At 28.4% G+C, this 15,056-nt stretch overlaps 2 protein-coding genes across 2 annotated transcripts; one reads left to right on the forward strand and one right to left on the reverse strand.

Moving 5' to 3' along the window:
- Positions 1-1,203: 1,203 nt before the first annotated feature.
- LOC107645965 (GDSL-like Lipase/Acylhydrolase superfamily protein) lies at positions 1,204-4,970 on the reverse strand. Its single transcript, XM_016350129.3, has 5 exons — positions 4,602-4,970; positions 2,958-3,146; positions 2,504-2,664; positions 2,055-2,319; positions 1,204-1,795 (listed from the first exon to the last, which is right to left on the reverse strand). The coding sequence occupies exons 1-5, from the start codon at positions 4,870-4,872 to the stop codon at positions 1,563-1,565; spliced, it is 1,119 nt and encodes a 372-aa protein (XP_016205615.1). The 5' UTR covers positions 4,873-4,970; the 3' UTR covers positions 1,204-1,562.
- A 5,487-nt stretch (positions 4,971-10,457) lies between these two features.
- Positions 10,458-14,457, forward strand: UMAMIT25 (nodulin MtN21 /EamA-like transporter family protein). The gene is made up of 6 exons (XM_016350128.3): positions 10,458-10,757; positions 12,525-12,587; positions 12,733-12,849; positions 12,955-13,366; positions 13,666-13,817; positions 13,916-14,457. Exons 1-6 carry the CDS (start codon positions 10,582-10,584, stop codon positions 14,109-14,111), a joined length of 1,116 nt encoding a protein of 371 aa, XP_016205614.1. The 5' UTR covers positions 10,458-10,581; the 3' UTR covers positions 14,112-14,457.
- The last annotated feature ends 599 nt before the right edge of the window (positions 14,458-15,056 follow it).

Below are 15,056 nucleotides of genomic sequence, written 5' to 3' on the forward strand. Positions count from 1 at the left end.
ACAAACTAAATTTTTGAAATATCAAGATGTCATTTGTTTCTTTAAGAATATCATTTGATCAAAATCTGAATATTATGGACCGACACAATACTATAATAGTCTACGTTTTGTCATACGCAACCATACACTTTCTTTTTCTTTTTCAAAAAATAAAAGGTAAGACAATAATGAGAGACCATGGAGTCCTGTAATTATTTCTCCAGGTTTTGAGTCCATACGTACATATGCTACGGACATGAACATGGGCCTAAATTGTACAACTTAGGGGTGAACACGAGTCGGTTTGGTTCGAATTTATGTAAAATTAGAACCGAACCAATCAAAATATAATTGGTTCGATTTGATTCGGATTTATATTTTTTTATACATGTATCCGAACCAAACCAAACCGATTAAGAATGGATTGGTTCGATTCGGATAATTGGGTACCCGATGATTTTAAAATTCATAAAAAAAAAACAAATTTTTATTTTAAAAATTCAATAAGTACAATAAATATGTAACATCAATAGAAATAATCCAAACATGTTAAACACCAAATACATTAAAAACTAAACTCATTAAAATCCAAACATATTAATAATGAATAATAATTGTCTAATAGAAAAGCCATATATATTTTTTATTTTTTTATTTAATTAATATATGATCGGATTCGCGGGTTGGTTTGGGTTCCGCACCCCCAAAACCGATACCCGAACCAATTACTAACAAAAGTCATTGGTTTGGTTCAGGTTAGACCCGATTACCCATTGATTTCAGAACAAATTTAATTGATTCGGTTCGAATTCGAACGGATAATCGGGTACCCGCTACCCGTGCTCACCCCTAGTACAACTGCATATGAGACCAAACAAACAACAACAACAAAGGGCCCCTATTGAAGGAAAGCTTCTCCTATCAAGAAAATAACAAAAAAAATGACAAAAAAATTTAAAAATTAAAAAAACAGCAAAGCTTCCATGTAGATTAATTATAAGCCCAACCATCTTGTATTGGTGTAATAGTTACTTCCCTAATTCATTTAAACAAATGTCCAAGAATTCCGCATTATCTATACAGCAACCCAATGCCAACAGCAAACCTTAAATAAAGCTCCAATTCACAACAGATTAATTCTTGATATATTGAGTTGGTGCATACCAAGGGGGCAAAAAAATTATAAAAAGCCCTAAAAATACTTAAAGAAATCTCAACACCATCTTTAAATAAACTTCTATGGAACAATCCTCTTATTTTTATTGCACTACATGTCAATACGCTTGATCAACGAATTATTATTTTTCATGTATCATTGATCAATGCTCATACATCACAAACATAATTTGCATACTACAAAAACAATGCCTGGCAACAAAGACCAATTATACAACCCAAGATGGCCCCTAACTTTAGAACTTGCATCTTGGGCAAGAGAGCGAGACTACATAACAAACTGTGTTTTTTGAGAACAACTACAAAGAAAATAAATAGAAGTATAAGGACCAAAAAAGAACCACAAAGATGCAAAGACAGCACTTAATGGAGTAAGTGTTTGATTCATTGCTTTGCACACTGGTTAGTCAGTGATTGCAGAAGAAATCAAAAGCTGTAGGTGGTGTGGAATAGGCCTTGGAAAGAATCTTTGAAGCTATGAATGTATTTGCAGCCTCAGTAAGATGGATTCCATCCCAGCTAACATATTTTGATCCTTCACTACAAACCTGATACCCTGGTTGCCCACATGTCACCCTTGGGTCAAAATTGTAAGGAGGCCCTCCAGACCCGCAGCACACCATCAGCGAATTCGAGAAACCTAATCATCAATGAATCTCAAGAATTCATCAAAAGTTCCAGCCATCATAATTCAATCATGCATGTTATCAGAGGCAACTGCAAATAACTTGGACTATTTGCCACTTAAACCCAAAGCAGTTAAATACTGTGCTTGTTATTAATAATGTCATCATAAGTTAGGGAGTGAGAGACATCAATGATCACAATTAAATTATTATGACACAAATACCAACTGAATAAGTACTTGAACAAGAAGAAGGTGCTTTTGTTTGGCTTACCATATTTGGCGGCATTTGTGATAAGATCATACTTAATGGCATAAATATCGACATAGACTATGGTAGCATCCTTCAATTGAGTTCTTAGCTTAAGTGACAACCGATTCAGTGCATCATTAAATAATCTTGCAGCAGAGTTATAGCTAGATAGACATCCAGATGAATCCAGATCCTTCTTTTGAGCCAGTGCAATCAATTTGGGAAGACATCCTAAGGGTCCAGTGTTGTGAAGCCAAAACTTCCTGGCACCTTCATTATACAAACTCTGCATATCAAGAAATGAACATTACAAACAAAATTCTTATCTATCTCACTTATAATTATAGAAGTTTGACCGAAATTTCAAATCATACAACCGTAAACAGAAAGAAAGATTGTGTGATGCAAATAATATGATCAATAGGAAAAAATGTTTCACTAATCACCAACACCAACCAAGTAGGACTCACCCTAACAGCCGTTTCAATCTCGGCAACAACTGTTGGGATCCTCTTGATCACTTGCGCATATGACAAATTTTTGGTAAATGAATCAGCAATGTCATTTTGCCCAATATCAATCAAGTAGAGTGCATCTCGGAACCCTCCATCATTTATCAAATTGGTTGCACCTGTAAGTTTATGAGGCAATTATTTAGTTCTACTTCATTCATAAATTCAAACTCCATATGAATATTTTACAAACATAACATTTACCCCGATCAGATAGCAATAATATGATACCTCAAGTTGAACTGAAAGCATAATCAGTATTAATTTTTTGGCCCAAAAATAAGTCATTTAAATACCTTAATTGGGATATGAACTCTATGAAGTATGAAACATTGATGAGAAAATAAAAACCCTCCAACAATGAACTGTTTCTTCCAAGCAATGAAATAATAACGAAAAAAGAAAAATCTACCTGCATTAACAAGTTCAAGTGCACGAGCTTTGAGACGCCTGAACTGCATGACTTGTATATTTAAAGAGAATGGAAGATACTTGGGGAGTGTAGAGGACCCTACAACTGCAAAGTTTGCTCCATTTGTGAACGTCGATCCAGACAACGGGTCCATATATGGGTTCAATAAACTCATGTTCATACTTTGGCCTGCAAATGTTAGAGGGAAATTGTTCAATAGACTTGCATCTTTTGCATCTACGCCTTTTAATGATATAGAAGTAAATTTTTTATATACTAACGATACATCAACAGTAAATTGTAAATTGTAAACAAAAACCAACCAACAAAACAATTTGCATATCTAACGATTGAAGAACTAATTTACTAACATCCAAAGTCTAGGTTGGTTAATTTTTATTGTTCGCATTTTTATCCTACTACATCGAATTCAAATTTAATGTATCACAAATTTTAAAGTGGATTTTTGTTATTTCCTCGCTAAAATAATATTTAGCGACAATTTACACGGCCATCTAATTAATTAAATTAATAAGTAGTATATTTGAAAATGTTATTTTTATTTAGGTTTAATTATCGTTCTTATAATTTTACCAAATTTATAATTAAGTTCTTATATATATATTTTTTCGGATTAGATCTCTATACTACTTTTAATTTTATAATTAGATTATTCTTTGTATAAAAAATATTAGAATTTATTGAATATTTTTTTGCAAATTAAAGAGATATAATTAGATCTTTAATTACATTTTTTCCAAAAGAAATTTTTTTGTTAATTTTAATGTTTTTGACATGAAAAGTACATAATTATAAAATTAAAAACATTGTATGAATTCAATTGAACAAAAAATAGAAACCAAATTATAAATTTGATAAAATTACAGAACCGATAAAAATAATTAAAATTTTTATTTATAATACTAAATGTTACACCGAAATCTAGAGGGGGCATACTTTAATAGGTAATGAAGTTTTTAATTAAGAAAGAGTAACCCAATTAGTTAAAAAATTTAATTTTGATTAGCTATGTAACAAGTTTTTTTATTAACTGCCTAAAATAAATAGTCATTTAAATGATCATATGTGAAATATAAAAAAAAAATAACATATGTGATCGAATGATCATAAAAAATATTTTATACTGTTCATTAAAATTAAACTCTTAATTAAACAGATATAAATATATTATTTTTATTACACATATATGTATTTTTTTTTTTTGGAATAGTGTTAGAAACCAACACATTTTATAATTTATAGTCGTTAATTAGTTATTATTAGTATTTTTAATAATAAAAAATTATATTTAATAATGTGAAATTAGATTTTTTTTATAATTAAATACTAACTAAACTAAATTTTAATAACAGTGTTGACCACTAAGATTTTCTCTTTTTGGGATTTTTTTTTTTTTTTTTTTTACAAGTTGTGCGAGGTTTTTAACAGAGGCAAAGGTGATGGTGCCGGACAGACGTCAGCACTAAAGACTCAAAGTCAAAGATATGTGAGAAACATGGACCCCACACGAGATCACAAATAGTAATACGAAATAAAAGAATAAGTGACCGACAGATCCCGTAAGAATGAAGATAGATCCATTTCCAGAAAACAGAGAAGAGAAGCAATTAAGTTATGTCTTACAGAGCAAATCGATTATGAGGCGTCCATCGCACAAGCGACCGGTGGATCTATGGAAGAAGCTGCGTCCATTGGGGAGGTTGATAGGGTAACCGAGTCCAGAGGCGAGTCCACCCGTGTCCGAGTTGGAATCGCCGAACACGAATATAGCTGGAGCTTTATCGCATCCATAAGCTGAAGAAATTGAATAGAACCACAGCACTAACAAGAACGATAATGGAAATGAGAATGAGAATGAGAATGGAAGGCAGTGACCGACGCAACCGGAACCCATTGTTATGTTATCTCTTGTCCGTTACACAGGACATGACTTAATTAGACTTGACAAAGACCCGTCTATATCTACTCCTCTCACTTCCCTTTTTTGACTCTCCTCCTCTCAAATAATATAATAACCCGGCTTGGCACTTTTTTAGGCCCAATCAAATGTTGGGCCTACAGGATCCGTTTCAAACATCCCAGCCCAACCCAATATATATGAGTTTTCACAACTTGGCAAAGGCAGAGGTGGTTGGTTGCATGACTGTGTTCTTGACTTCTTGCAGAAAGTAGAATCCTCTGCTTCGTTGAATATATAATTAATATGGTACTCCACTCATTGGCTATTGTATCCCTTGTTCTGTCGCCCTCGTTACTATTACTTCAAACAGCATTGTTTTATATTTTATTTTTTTTCAAATTAAAGAAACTGTAACTACTTTAGGAAATGATTTACAATATTAGAAAAGCTGTCATTATAAAATGAAAGAATACAGGTACAATATTCCTAGAAATATTCTCATTGCATACGTTATTATCATATACTCTAGCTAGTCTCTCTATATCTATCTATCTATCTATCTATCTATCTATCTAACACGTTTTATTAGTTTGGTTTTCCATTATGACTATGATTACTTGTTCCTGAAAATGAACCCCGACAATTTGTTTGGATCATAAGCGGAAATTAAAGATAGCGTTACGTGTAAATTAAGTCCCCCTATTGATGGCGCAATATGTGAATATACATGCCTAGATGCATATCTTATTAGCAGCCTTTAACTCTATTGACAAATTTGATGTCACGAAAAAACACCACCCATGATTCTTAGTCCTATACATAGATAAATCATGAGATTATAGACATGCTAGAAGCAATGTCTATATTCGTTATTGAGAAATCATTCTCTAAACGTATGTTCAGGATTAGAAACAAACCTCTCGTGAGGGAAATAAAGTGAAGCTACATGATTGAACAATCTTATATGTATATCTCTTATTTCTTTTCAAAAAAGAAGAAAACCTTATTTCTTTTTTAAATAATCTACGGTTAGTTTAGCTTCAAAGCCTAGTTTGATTCTATATGTGAATCAATACAAGAGACCTCTAGTCAGCATAGACTCTATCTTCATTCTTCGACCCTTTTCTTTTTCTACATAAAAGCTTTTTTAGCATGCAAATCCAAAATTAAAAGACTCTTGCGTTTAATTTGTCTTAAATTTACAATTAGTAACACAAATAGAACTTAGAATAATTATTGTACTTGCATTCATTTATTTCATACCAAATGTGTCGATAAAAAAATGTTAAAGAACTATTAAAATTTATATTTTTGGCTATTAATTAGTTATTAATATTTAAAAGTGATGTAGATAAAAGTACATTGTAAAAATATTAAATTAATTAATAATTAAAATAATAAATTTTGATTTTTTTTATATATTTTTAAGTGTTAATAATTTTGGATTGGCCGAGTAGTCAACTCACTCGTCTAGTTAAACAAATGTTGGGAGTTTGAATTTCGTCTTATGTATGTAGCAATCTATTAGTCAGCGGTAGACTCTTAAATAAAATTCAGATCTACAATAGATTAGTCTTTAACTTATCGAATTAAGAAATACTGTCGACAATAAAAAAAAAGTAACCTTGCATTATTAACTTCAACTAATTAAATATTAAGTGTGACTGGTAATAAAAAATTAGGGTAAAAAATACAAATAAATCAATGGAGGATAGTTATTATATGAATAAGCCAAATTGAAGATTGATTCACGAATGAGCCAAAGCATACTTATATGTAATTCGAACCTATTTGGTTCGAACTCCAATTGCATATAAATCGAACCTAATAGGTTCGAACTAGACACACATAATTCAAACCTAATTGGTTCGGATTACACACGAATTGGGCTATCACATAATTCGAACCTAATTGGTTCGAATTACTAAGGAATAAGTGTGAATATATTACGTGCATGGAATTGTAATTGAAATGAAACAAATTTAAAATGTTGTAACATATACAGAAAATTTATTTATTATATAAAATTTATAAAAAATATTTTTAAAATTAATTCTAAACTTTTTTAAATTATAATTAATGTACTCTTTTAATTTCTAAGATTAATTATATTTTACTTATTATTTATTATAAAAAAAATAAGTTTTTTTTAATATATTAGTATCTGCTTGGGTTTAATTGTATGCCTCGTTAAAAAATGCTTCTAAAATCAAATCTTTTTATTTTTTTTAATAATTTGATTACAAATTTTTTAAGAAAAAAATATATTTTATATCTTTAATTGTCTTAGTTTTTTAATCTTAAATTTCATTTCGTTTCAATTTACTTTTACATTTTATTTTGTGTTAATTTTATCCTTATTTCAATTTAATTAAAGAACATTAAATCCTAATAAAATAAAATTAAAATTAAATAGAGTTAAATAAAATAAAATTTAAGAATAAAATTAAAATAATCTTCAAATTGCATATATAAAGTGCCAATGAGTAATAGCTCAAATGGCATAGTCTCCCCATATTTAATTAAGAGGTTGCGGGATCGAGTCTCCTATCTTTGGTAAAAAAAAAATATATATATATATATATATATATATATATATATATATATATATAAAGTGTATTTTTAATTTAATTCCAATATTTAACTATATAATCTCTAGAAACAGCGATGAGCTAAAGAAATATACACGTAAAACATAAAAATCAAATTTTTTATTGACATTAAAAAATGTTTGTAATAAATTATATATTCATTGAAATGGAACAAATTTAAAATGGTGTAATATATACGAAAAAATTATTTATTATATAAAGTTTATAAAAAATATCTTTAACACCAATTCTAAACTTCTCTAAATTATAGTTAGTGTACTCTTCTGATTTCTAATATAACTTGTACTTTACTTATCACTTATTGTAATAAAAAATTAGGCTTTTTTTTTTTAAATATATTAGTCTCTGTTTAGTTTTAATTTTCTGCGTTGTTAAAAAATGTTTCTAAAATCAAATCTTTTTTAACTTTTTTTTAATAATTGGTTTACAAGTTTTGTAAGAGAAAAATATACTTTATATCTTTAATTGTCTTAATTTTTTAATGTTAAATTTCATTTCGTTTAGATTTACTTTCAACATTTTATTTTGTGTTAATTTTATCCTTATTTCAATTTAATTAAAGAAAATTAAATCCTAATAAAATAAAATTAAAATTAAATAAAGTTAAATCAAATAAAATTTAAGAATAAAATTAAATAATCATCAAGTTGCATATATAAAGTGTATTTTTAATTTAATTCCAATTTTCAGTTATACAACATTTTAAATTACAACATTTTAAATTTGTTTCATTTCAATTACAATCTTATGCACGTAACATATTCACACTTATTCCTTAGTAATTCAAATTAATTAGGTTCGAATTATGTGATAGTTTTCAATTCGTGTGTAATTCGAACCAATTAGGTTCGAATTATATGTGTCTAGTTCGAACCTATTATGTTCGATATGCAATTGAAATTATGCTTTGGCTCATTCGTAAATCAATTTTCAATTTGGCTTATTCATATAATAACTATCCTCCATTGGTTTATTTGTGTTTTTTACCCAAAAATTTATTTACTACTGTCATTAGATTCTTTTCCCGAGATAAAAGTAAGTTGGGCTCGTAAATCCTTGCTTAGTTAATCAATGAGGCCTTGAAGGTCGAAGCAAAACATCTAACACTACAATCATTTTTTTTATGGATAAATTTTTAACGATAATAAGGTAATGATAATTGTATATTTTATTTAATTTATATAGTATATATTTATGGTTATTACTTCATGTTATAAGGATATTTTAATATGGAGGTTACTTCGATAAAGACATTAAAAATATTTTTTTTTAAATATTTACATATGTCATGATATTATTGGACATCTTTATTAAACCGGTTAATTTTTTGCATATGTCATGATATTATAACAACAATAATAAACTCAATTTTTTGCATTATAATTATTAGAGTCGATTTAATCCGATCAATTTACACAATTTAAACCGAATCATGTTTAAATCTTTTGATAAAAAGACAAATATATCCCTGATTTTGTTAAAAAAAAAAACAAAAAAAAATCATGATCCAGTGAATTATGTAAATTGGTCAGTTCGACCGGATCTGATAACAATTAAGTTTATTGTTATTATTATAAAAAAATTGATTTTATTATAATTTATTAAGAAATTCAAAAATAACCGATTCATTAATACGTCCAATAATAATACAACACATAAGTATTTTAACAAAAAGATATTTTATACGTTTTTATGGAACATCCTCCCTCCTTGGTATAATTATATTATGTGACTATGATGACTAATATTTTTAAAAATATTACTAAAATTAAAATAATACTTTTTAAGAAGTATTGTTTAAAAAAAATAATATCAAAATATAAAAAATATCATTTTAATTTAACAATATTTGTATAATAATTACCATAATTATCATAATATGATTATATTAAAATCTATTTATTATAATTGTAATTATATATTTTTTCAACTATTAAAAATGTTTTTATTGACAATCGTATAATTTTGACTACAATATTTTAGTAACAAATTATAAAGACGATTGATATTTAATTATCGATAACTATATTAACGATTATTTTTATGGTTCTGTTAGAAAAATCAACTAGAAGAATAGTTAACTAGAGCTAACTAATTAAAAAATAAGAAATCGGTTAACTTTTTACTATTTTAATTTTTCGAATTTTAAAATTAAAAATATAAAAAATTAATTTGAGTTAGTTTATATTGTAATTGGCTCTTTAGATTTTTTTTATTGTTATTAAAAATAAAATAAATAACGGTTAAAAGTAATTGTTTGAGTATTTAAGAGTGCTGATCAAACTCTCAGAGTAGTGAAACTTGCTTTTGCTTAATTTAAGGGAAAATCAGAAAAAGCTAAGCATTATTATTAAGGTGAAGTAGTGCATGCAAATGCATTAACGTAACGTGGAACAAGCCCAGGGTGGGTTGGGAAATGCAGCTAGCAAGGACCTAGAAGGAAAATTGTATGTGATGGGTCCCATTAGCTTTATAATTTATTAAAGAAGAGTGCTAGTGGAACAATAAAAATTTTGAACAACATGAACAACCACCAATCAAATGAAAATATATTACATCCTAATTTAATGCTACTAATTAAATTTACTCTTTTAACCATATTAATTCATATTATTTACACATTATTTAAAAATTTTATTGATTACCTATATTTTTTTTTATTAAATTAGTATCGTATAATAATGATGTATAGTATATGGTGACATGCGCATTATCATCAACAACAAACAAATTTAGTTGCTTCAAGACTCATTCTTATTAAACGCATTTAAACCTGCTAGGTACGCGCAAGCCCCCAAAGCTTCTCAAGAAATCGAATCCAACTCTTTCTTTTCTTAAAAAGATATAAAAGAAAAATGTTTAGAAAATATGGTTGCTACCGTTTCTTTTACTCATTTTTCACGCACGTTGTCATTCACCTTTTTTATGGTTGTGTTTATATATATATATACCCATCTTTCTCTACTTGCTTCTCCATCTCTTATTATTCTCATTCCCTCTCCCTCTCTATCTCTCTGCCTAGATACACTTCTTTTCTTTTGAACTTTCTCCCTTCATTGTTCAAAAGTTCAAAGGCAGAGAGAAGAGAATAATGGCGAGAGGTCTCATTCCAGTGTTATCAATGATTCTTGTTCAGTTGGCGTATGCAGGGATGAGTATTACCTCAAAGCTTGCCATAGAAGGTGGCATGAACCCTCTTATCCTTGTTGCTTATCGTCAAATCTTTGCCACTATTGCCATTGCTCCCTTCACTTATTGGCTCGAATGGTAATATATCAATTTGGATTCATTTACTGTAATAATCATATCCATCTACTTCTTTTTCCTACATTATTCTTATTATTATAGCCATATGCATGCATGAATGCTTAAATGTTAATATATATGTTTGTTCTTCTCTCTTATATTTGCATTAAGCATGCTTCATATTTTGAGCATTATATTATTATGAAGCAACAAGAAAAGCTAAACTGAAGGAAATAATGAAGTGAATGCTTTGTAATAAATAAAAAATATTAAGTGACTAACATTTTTTTTCTTGCATTTGTCAATATTAACTATTTTTTAGTTTTGAACTAGAAATACTGGTTTCTTAATATTTTTTTAATATAATAAGATGAGTGGGGCTTCTTGCTTAGCTTGATGCTAATTAATAAGTGAGAGTTTACGGAAAAAGATCTTAAAGAAAGAGAACATCACAAAATGGTAACTAACAGCCTTTTTTGCTTTAAGTAGAAACAATAAAGACCAATTTTTTCACTCTATTAGACTACATATAGTATAGTATAGACTACTCATTTTTTGGTGTATTTACATGTAACTCGTCAGTTTGTTACTATCAAGTAAAGTAAGTACACCAAAATGATGATAAGCCACACAAACATTTTCATGTAACCTATAAGAACACCACTAGTAGTGACATGCATGCTTGACACGTTACGAATGGTGTTACGTTCCACTAACTTTAATTTCTACTTTTTCAAATTAGGCATGGTATACAAGAGTTTCTAAATTCATATAGAGTCTCATACAAATTAAATGGGTTGTGTTATAGTAAGGCGTGATTTGGATCTAACACGTTTATTTTGGGTGAATACGATTTCACCTATTTGATTAAATAATCGTTTAACTATTTTTAACTATTCATATATACTTATTCCAAGGAAAAGTTTCCGTAATTGTCTTTCAGGTTCCTTCTTGATCAAATTAATTTTAAAAAATATTAAAAAATCAATAAAATTTATTATTTTTTATTCATAATTAATTAACTAACAATATTTAAAAGTATAAATTAAAAATATATTATTAAATTATTAAACTAAAGAATTAAATTAATGACTAAAATAATAAATTTTATGGAATTTTGATTTTTTTTCATAATTTCATTTAAAATTAATTCTAAAGTAAATTAAGTACCTTATTCGTGATACTTTTATAAAAATATTGATAAAATATTTTTAATAAAAATAAATATATTTAGAATCAAATTGTTTGAAAATAATAAACGAGAAACCAAACAATAATCTCAAAGGATAAAACAAACTTAATCTATCTTGCAAGTTACTCAAATACAGAACTAGGACTCCATTACGTATAGCTCTTGTTACATATGGATTCTCTGTAATTTTTGTCTTTATTTTCTTTTCTTTTCCTACGCTACAAAAATATACCGAGCCAACTCATTAAAAACAGTATGCAAATATTGAAATATATAATACATCTTTGAAGGGGAGGGGAAGAAAACACTGCCAAGATATGATATAAGTTTTTAATTTTGGCTTGTATTTGATTAATAATAAAAAGTTAACAAGTCGGATCATTATATATGCTCTGTTTTTGTGTACATCTGTTTTATATATTTTTATTTTTAATATTAAAATTGATCGATAAAAAATATGAAAAAATGTATTTTTATACCATAAAAATATATATAAAATAATTATATACAAAAAATAATATAAATATTTTATTTTATGTTTCTATTTGTTTTATTTTTTTGCATTGTGTGTAATTGTTGTTGGTTTGCGTCCGTAGGAAAACAGTTCCGAGGATGACAAGGCGCGTTATGCTCCAAATAGTACTTTCTTCCATAACAGGGTAAGCTTTTGTGCTTTTCTGTCCTTTCATAGTAGTCGCTAGCACTTAATGCCAAGAGTTTTTCAAATTCAGCCCATTTTGATTTATGATTCTTTTTTCCTTTTATCACTAAGCTCACACGCTTAATTTGAATTTTGAAATGCAGAATAACAGGAAACCAGGTTCTGTTCTTCGTGGGTCTAAAATATTCAACTGCCACAGTTGCGTGTGCACTCACCAATTTGCTCCCAGCTTTTACGTTTGTCCTGGCAGCCATCTTCAGGTAACACTCAGATGACGGTTATTAACTATTAACTTCACATGAAATATAATTATTAAAAAGAAATGGCAATGGCAATGAATTAATTATATTGAATAAATTGTGTAGACAAGAGAGTGTGGGAATGAAGAGCAAAGCAGGGGTAGGAAAGGTGTTAGGAACAGTATTGTGTGTAGGTGGAGCACTGCTTTTATCATTCTACCACGGCAAAACAATTGGTATAGCAGAATCAAGCATTCGTTGGAGCTTTGCGGAGAGAATGGAAGGAAGAAGCAGCTCCAACGGGAACGAAAGCGCGCTTCTGGGTCCTTTTCTTCTTGTGTTTAGTGCCCTTGTTTGGTCACTTTGGTTCATAATTCAAGCAGACATAAGCAAGAATTTCCCTGCTCCATATACGAGCACAAACTACATGTGTTTCTTGGCCAGCATCCAGTGTGTCCTTCTTGCCTTGTCTTTTGACCATACCCCCTCTTCTTGGTCCCTTCATGATCCTATCAGACTTGTCTCTTCTCTTTATGCGGTACTACTTCTAATTCTACTTCTTTCTTAGCTTTCTTTATTCATATTATTATAGTTAAACAAAAATAATCTATACTAAAATCAATCCATATATATTTATGAATATTAATTCATATATTTTCTTAATATAATTAATTATTATCAGAATAATCAAATTTGTTTACGGTGGTATAATAAAAAAGTTTTATAAAATATCAAATATTATGTATTTTTATGTAGGGTGACTGATTATTAGTCGTTGATTTTTTGTGTATAGATAGTATGATTGATAATTATATGATGGTAATTAATTAATTTCAGGGGGTAGTTTGCACTGGTCTAGCGTACTGTCTCATGTCATGGACCATTGAGAGGAAAGGTCCTTTGTACGTTTCAGTATTTAGTCCATTGCAACTTGTTCTCACTGCTGTTGCTAGCTGGGCATTGCTTCGGGAGAAACTATACATTGGAACGTATGTCTTTGTAATCATAAATTCAACTTCTGTGATCTTGTTTAATTAATTAATTAATAACATAACATGTCTGATTTTATTTTATTTTGTGGGTGTAGTGTGATAGGGTCTGTGCTGATAGTTGGAGGGCTATATTGTGTTCTATGGGGAAAGAACAAAGAGATGAACGAGATCATTGCTGAAAAAGAGACAATCAAGTACAACGAGAGTAATGCAAAGAATAGTGATTTGGAGTTACCATCTTACATACCATCCAACAATGGTAATCATCTTGTAATTGTGGATGTTGCTTAATATATATACACAGACACAACTACCCATTAAGGGGATTGAGGATTGGAGATCAAAGGACATAAACTAAGATGCAGCACATGATTCATTCATTGCAGGATATGCTACTACCAATTATTAGAGATAGGCTCACCATCTTTCTTTGTCTTTTTCTTCTCTTTTTTTCTCTGGTGAGATACGTCCGAAATATGATGGAATTCTCTCTAGTCTCTAGCTAGCTAGTGTTGTGTTTAGTATTGTATTAGTGATTTGAAATTGATTCACAACGGTGGTATCACTCTTTCTGTTGGAAATTCCTTGCAATTGCATCTTTGATTAAATTACATGTATCAATCTCAGTTATAGCGTACCTAGCTAGCACCTCTCTTGACTCTGCTTGCATATTTGATACACGTTTCTTCAGCTAGTACAGCATTATGGTGCTAAGCGCGCGTAAATTGAATAGGAAAACAATTAATCAATGAGAGAGTAATTAGGAAGAAGATGATTTTATTAATGAAAAATTTTAAAGAACAAAAAAATACAAATCACTAATTCAATGCTTTCAATTATTATCTTAATATTATATGTATTTATAGCAAATTAGTTAACTAATAAAATTATTCTAATTAGGTTTTAGACCTATTTTTACTTGTTACATTGTGAAAAAATATAAATCCTAATCCTAATTACAATTAAAAAATTATTAATCTAAAAATAATCTTTTATCTTATTTTTATTTTATTGTCTTAAATAAAAACTAGTGTATGTACCTTTACGATGCAAGAAAAATATTTAATATTTTATTTATATTTGAGGTATTTTTAATAAAAATATATTTGTTAACATATTTAATTTTAAATTAAGTCTAATTTATTTTTTTATTTATGTGAATACTAAATAATAGTACATAACAAAAAAATTTCACAAAATAATTAGATTATAATTAAAGAAAAAGGCGTAATATGC

The sequence above is a fragment of the Arachis ipaensis genome, chromosome B6 (genome assembly GCF_059453495.1).
Source record: "Arachis ipaensis isolate K30076 ecotype BB chromosome B6, ASM5945349v1, whole genome shotgun sequence".
NCBI lineage: Eukaryota > Viridiplantae > Streptophyta > Magnoliopsida > Fabales > Fabaceae > Arachis > Arachis ipaensis.

Coding starts and splice junctions, on each gene's coding strand:
- LOC107645965 (XM_016350129.3), bottom strand. CDS start 4,872: ATGGGTTCCGGTTGCGTCGGTCACTGCCTTCCATTCTCATTCTCATTC. Junction 2,665..2,957: donor ACTTGAACTTGTTAATGCAG/GTAGATTTTTCT, acceptor ATAAACTTACAG/GTGCAACCAATTTGATAAAT. Junction 1,796..2,054: donor CACAAATGCCGCCAAATATG/GTAAGCCAAACA, acceptor ATTGATGATTAG/GTTTCTCGAATTCGCTGATG.
- UMAMIT25 (XM_016350128.3), top strand. CDS start 10,582: ATGGCGAGAGGTCTCATTCCAGTGTTATCAATGATTCTTGTTCAGTTG. Junction 12,850..12,954: donor GTCCTGGCAGCCATCTTCAG/GTAACACTCAGA, acceptor TAAATTGTGTAG/ACAAGAGAGTGTGGGAATGA. Junction 13,367..13,665: donor TTGTCTCTTCTCTTTATGCG/GTACTACTTCTA, acceptor AATTAATTTCAG/GGGGTAGTTTGCACTGGTCT.